This window comes from Pseudomassariella vexata, assembly GCF_002105095.1.
Source record: "Pseudomassariella vexata strain CBS 129021 chromosome Unknown BCR38scaffold_11, whole genome shotgun sequence".
Taxonomy (NCBI): Eukaryota; Fungi; Ascomycota; class Sordariomycetes; order Amphisphaeriales; family Pseudomassariaceae; genus Pseudomassariella; species Pseudomassariella vexata.
The window spans coordinates 437474-442438 of NW_024467966.1; the positions used below are offsets into that span (position 1 = coordinate 437474).

General features: G+C 48.4%; 1 protein-coding gene across 1 annotated transcript; it reads left to right on the top strand.

The window, feature by feature from the left end:
• Positions 1 to 1515: 1515 nt before the first annotated feature.
• BCR38DRAFT_306178 (uncharacterized protein) lies at positions 1516 to 2960 on the top strand (the record flags this gene model as incomplete). The annotated part of the gene is made up of 2 exons (XM_040854615.1): positions 1516 to 1921; positions 2299 to 2960. Coding segments are annotated over 2 exons (1068 nt in total), but the record flags the coding sequence as incomplete, so codon positions are not given.
• Between the last annotated feature and the right edge of the window lie 2005 nt (positions 2961 to 4965).

The following is a 4965-nucleotide window of genomic DNA, read 5'->3' on the forward strand; positions in this document are numbered from 1 at the left end:
TATTTTATCAATGTCCAAAGCCATGTCACGGTCGTAAACTGGGGTTATAGTGATCAGTTTATCTTCGGTGATACCTCTGAAGAAGCCAACGATCCCCTGACGTTCCTTATTCATCCAGCCACTGCAGTTGATAAAGCATCCTTTTAATGTCTCGAAATTGATAACAAGGATCGTTCGGCCTTCGACATGAGCAGCTCTCCCCGATTTGGCTCTCGAATTCTATAGCACCTGGACCATCTCGGCCAGTCCTTATGTCATCTTCGAATCTTTGGACCGCTGTCTGTTTTATGGAGTTGATCTCTTGGAAATCTGGAAATCGGCTTATAGTTATACCCACGACTGTGAATTGCAACATATCACATCAAACATAGACGAGGTTCATGTTAACTGCAGTGCTTTAAATCAGACAAATAAATCGCATCAGGTAATCCAATTCACAAGGCCGCAATTCCTTGTTGCCATAGCATGTGATGATCTGGCATGCAGAGTTTGTTCCTGACAGAAATTCAAAGTGATACCTGCTTGTAGCACGAGACAAAGGAAATTGATCGTAGCCCAAAGTCCCAAGTATATGTACAAGCGTGTTCAAAAGCAAAGTAGCTCGCTGGTTCATTACAACAATGTTGGTGCACCAGTTTTATCATCACCTTAAGGGCGACATGATGCCCAAATCCGGTTCTCATCAACAAGCCAAGACCCAGTTCGCAACTCGACTGGATGCATTTATGTCATGTTTTAAATCCCACAATCTCGCACCTGCCATTTACAAATATACCATCCCCCGAGACAAAAACATCGCCTCTAGATCGTGAGGATATGCTTTGCTAAAATTATTGGATACTTGGATTTTCACTGTGCCAGTTTCCCACAATATATTCCCCCTCGGACCATCTGCCATTGATTGCGCTTCCCCGCTTCCGTAAACAGTGGACTTTGGCCGTCTTACCTAACTTTACTGGCTTCTCCAACTGGAGCTTCATCTTCGCCCACAATACCATCTTCGACCATCGTCAATAATCCCCAAATCGTGCGGTGGCACACTCATTTGGCTTGTGATATCTACTTGATTGTGGGCCAGGACATTGAGCGTAAGTATATAATCCGACTTGAAGTACCATGGTAGTTGACTGTCCGCCAAATAGGAAAGCTTTCGGTCTCACAAGTTCATGAGACTTTCGGCGCTGGCTCGTGGTATCACTAGACGGGACCATCGTTTCCTTGAATACAGATGAGAAAAAAAGAAAAAAGCTGACAATATCTCATTGGATTCTTGGTTTGTTGCCAGCATCTGTTTAGCGGTATTGTGACATTGCCGTCGCTATTCGCTGACTGTCCCAACGCATAAACCTTGGTCATCAAGTCATCTCTTGTAAGGAACAGTCATTTTCTCCTGGAAATGCGATGCTGTTTAAAGCCGTCGCTATCGCTGTATTATCCACAGATACAGCCTATCTGTATCGCCAACCTTAACTGACCGCATCTCATCGTTAGAAGTCAACGAGCCAAACCATGGCCTTGTACTCCATCACATGTCACTGCGGCAACGCCTCCCAGGCTGTGACCATCACACACCTGGGCGACGAGATTGCGCTGTGCCACAAGACGGAAGAGCGCCACATCACGGGCGTTCTCTGCACTTCTTATGAGACCATTGACAAGCCCGAGAAGTACGATCAACTGCGTCAGTTTACTGGCTCCGACGGAACTCGCTACTGGTGTGGAACCTGTGGTTGCCACGTCTTCCTTCACGAGGACAAGGGCGGCGAGAGCGTTTGGCTTGTTCCCACCGGCACCCTGATTGGCTTGGACACTCATGATGAAAAGCGAACTGTTGAGAGGATGGCCAACACATATGCTTGTCACAACGCTGTCAAGTCCACCGTTGATGGAGGGCTGTCTTCTGTGAGTATTGTCCAGAGTAGTCTGTCTCTTTGCCTGACTTATTCGAAGAACAATAAATGCTGCTCTTTCTCTTGATCGCCTGACCCCTGAGAACAACGAAACTAACCCGGATGCTGCAGTGAATTGTGGTTGTGGATGGACGAGAGCTCGAGGTCAGCGATTACACCAACATTCCCAAGGATGTTCTGATACGTGATTACAAGCTTCAGAAACATCTGTTGGACGCGGATCACAACATTCTCGCAACTCTCGTTGAGGGACTTGCGAAGTCCAACGACAAAGGCGCTTTTCGCGCGCAGTTTTGGTCCGAGAGAACCGACGTCCTCAAAGAGTTTGCTTTCAATCCCGGCCTATGGGAGCAAGCTGAGACAGACGGAGCCGGCATCGAGCATCAAGCGCATGGAAGCACCAGCAAGGGAGCCCAAGGTGACGTCTTGCACCTCTCATGTGGTTGCAAGAAGGTCCAGATGCGCATTACGCGACCCAACAATGTCAGCTCTTCGTGCCGAGCCAAATTCCCCGATCTTCTGATGCCTTACCACTCCTCCGATCCACTGGCGGTTCAGAATCAGGGGCACAAGGCGTGGTGGCTCCGCCCCGCAGACAGCAGCAAGCCCAATAAATACCTCGCCGGCACTTGCGCCTGCCTAACATGCCGCCTGACCTCCGGATTTGAGATCCAGAACTGGGCCTTCGTTCCCCGAACCAACACCACTCTCTATTTCGACGGCTCCAAGAAGCCCATCCCCCTGGACTTCAACTCACTCTCGGTCAAGACCTCGCTGGGCACATACCAGAGCTCCAAGGGTGACATCAATGCCTTCCGCCACTTCTGCTTGCAATGTGGTGCTACCCTCTTCTGGCGCGATGCCTACAGAACCGATGTCATCGACGTCAGCGTCGGCCTCATGGATGCCCCCGAGGGCGCCAGAGCCGAGAGGTGGCTCGATTGGTGTACCTACCGTGTTAGCTTCTCCAAGGACGCTGCTCTGGGTCGAACTGGCAAGATTGCGGTCCCAGCTAAATCTCTCATCCAGGGTCTTGAGGAGGGCATAAAGGCTTATCACAAGAATGATGGCGAGGATGATGCGGGTGTTCCGGAGGCTGCAGAGGATGGTGCTTTTGATGATGCACCCAATGAATCTGACGAAATTTCATCGTCTGGTTCTCTCGATAAGTAAACTCCCGAGACTCATCGTATAGTCTGATCTGGTTACTTTGCCTCATACGTCATCGGATGCTCGCACTTCAGTCGTCATTGACGCCGTAAATGCTGCAATTCAACAACTCAAGGGACTCATTAGGTCCATGAAACGCACTGTAAGTACAATCTGACCTTATGGAATCATGGAACTAATGAAGAGCAAACTCCACAATGCTGTATGGCTGGTGTGATGGCGAACTCCCCATAATCACTCACAAAGCCGACTACCTGAATGTGGTCCACTCAACCAACTCCTTTCATTTTGGCAACTTCAAGAAACCAAAAACAAGAAATCCCCCTCTGCAACCACCACAACAACCCCCGTCCTCCTTCCAAAAGAAAAAGGCGCAAATATGGCTGGAGGGCAATACGAAGTTTTCAGAAGCCTGCATGACTTCCTCCAGCGAGATCAAGGCTGCGTACGAAAATGGTTTAACCCTTCATAGGTACCAGGAGTATATTGACACTCCACCAGTGCCCTAAGGTAGATATTAGGTAGTACAGAGGATTTTCTTGGATGATATAGACTGCGCACAGAGGTCTTTAGTTTGGGGCGCAAACACTATTGGCATGCAACGCAGAACTCTATTATGTTCCAGACAATGGCTCTGTTAAACGTATCTAGGCACATTATCTTAGTTAATTAGGACTACCTTTACGAATAATCGATAGTGGAAGCCGCCGGTCCCTAGCGCCTTCTGCTATCGATTCCAAAGCCAGCAAGTTGGTAAAGTATGCCTTCTGTTGGTTCGTTCGCTTGAGGCGATCCCAGCTATGCCTTCCTATGGAACCAATGATTCGATTATGTGTTGCTCGCTCCTTGCATATATAGTTACCAAGAGCCAATGTTGGCTTCTGCTATCATCATCCGACTAACGACTGTCGACCGCAACTAGGGGCACCCTGTTGAAAACCATGCCTTCACCAGCGGGTTCTTTTCTTTGATCAAATTCATGAGGCGTATGACCAGTTTCCGAGCCCATTCCATTACTAGGTGTCTAAAGTGACATTGTCACCTGGACGAGGCGGAAGTTGGATGACCAAAACCCGTTTTTCATCCTCTCGATGCTTCGCTCCCGTGGAAATGTTGGGAAAGTACGGCCAATAGCGACACCTTTGCCTAACTCCCTTAACCGGAGGACTATTTTGAACCAACATATCTGCCGCCTTCTATCCCGCATTAACGGGAGTTATCACTTGATTAAGTGCTTTTCTTCCTCTCGCGGAAAATACCATGGACGTCAGACATATTGCCTTTGGCTTCATTAGTTTCAGAGACATCACTGGCACCTCGGTCGGATCCTGGGTTCATCTGCACTATGTTACGACTAAGAGCGAGGGTGCAATGGCCCTGGGTCGTTCTCCGCCTTACTTCGGTTCCATTAGCTTTAATTGGGATTCAATCTGGGCGCGGGAGGTTAATATACAGCATAATCTCTCGTACGAACTTCTGAGTAGCCACTAGTACCTATTTACAAATAGTGGATTTAGGGTGACAGCGCAGCATGCCATCGTAGAAACATACCAAGATCTGACAGACTCCTCTCAAGCCCTACCCCTCTTGAGAGAAATCTGTAATTAGTTTGATCCGGTGCGCAACTTCTCCTAGGGATCCCATTTTTACCGGGGTAGAGAGATGCAGGCTACGTGTGCTGTCTACTATCAACACTGCTCACAACGGAACTTTGTCTTGCATAGGACAGACAGCTTCAGTCCCCTATTCTGCTCAACATATCGAGATTAACAGTCCAGATTCTGGGAAATTACCCGAGCTGAAGATGTTGAGGGAGAGACAGTGATTCTAGACACGGATAATTGATTAACTGCATAAGGGGTTGTAGTGAAACGGAAAAGAACTT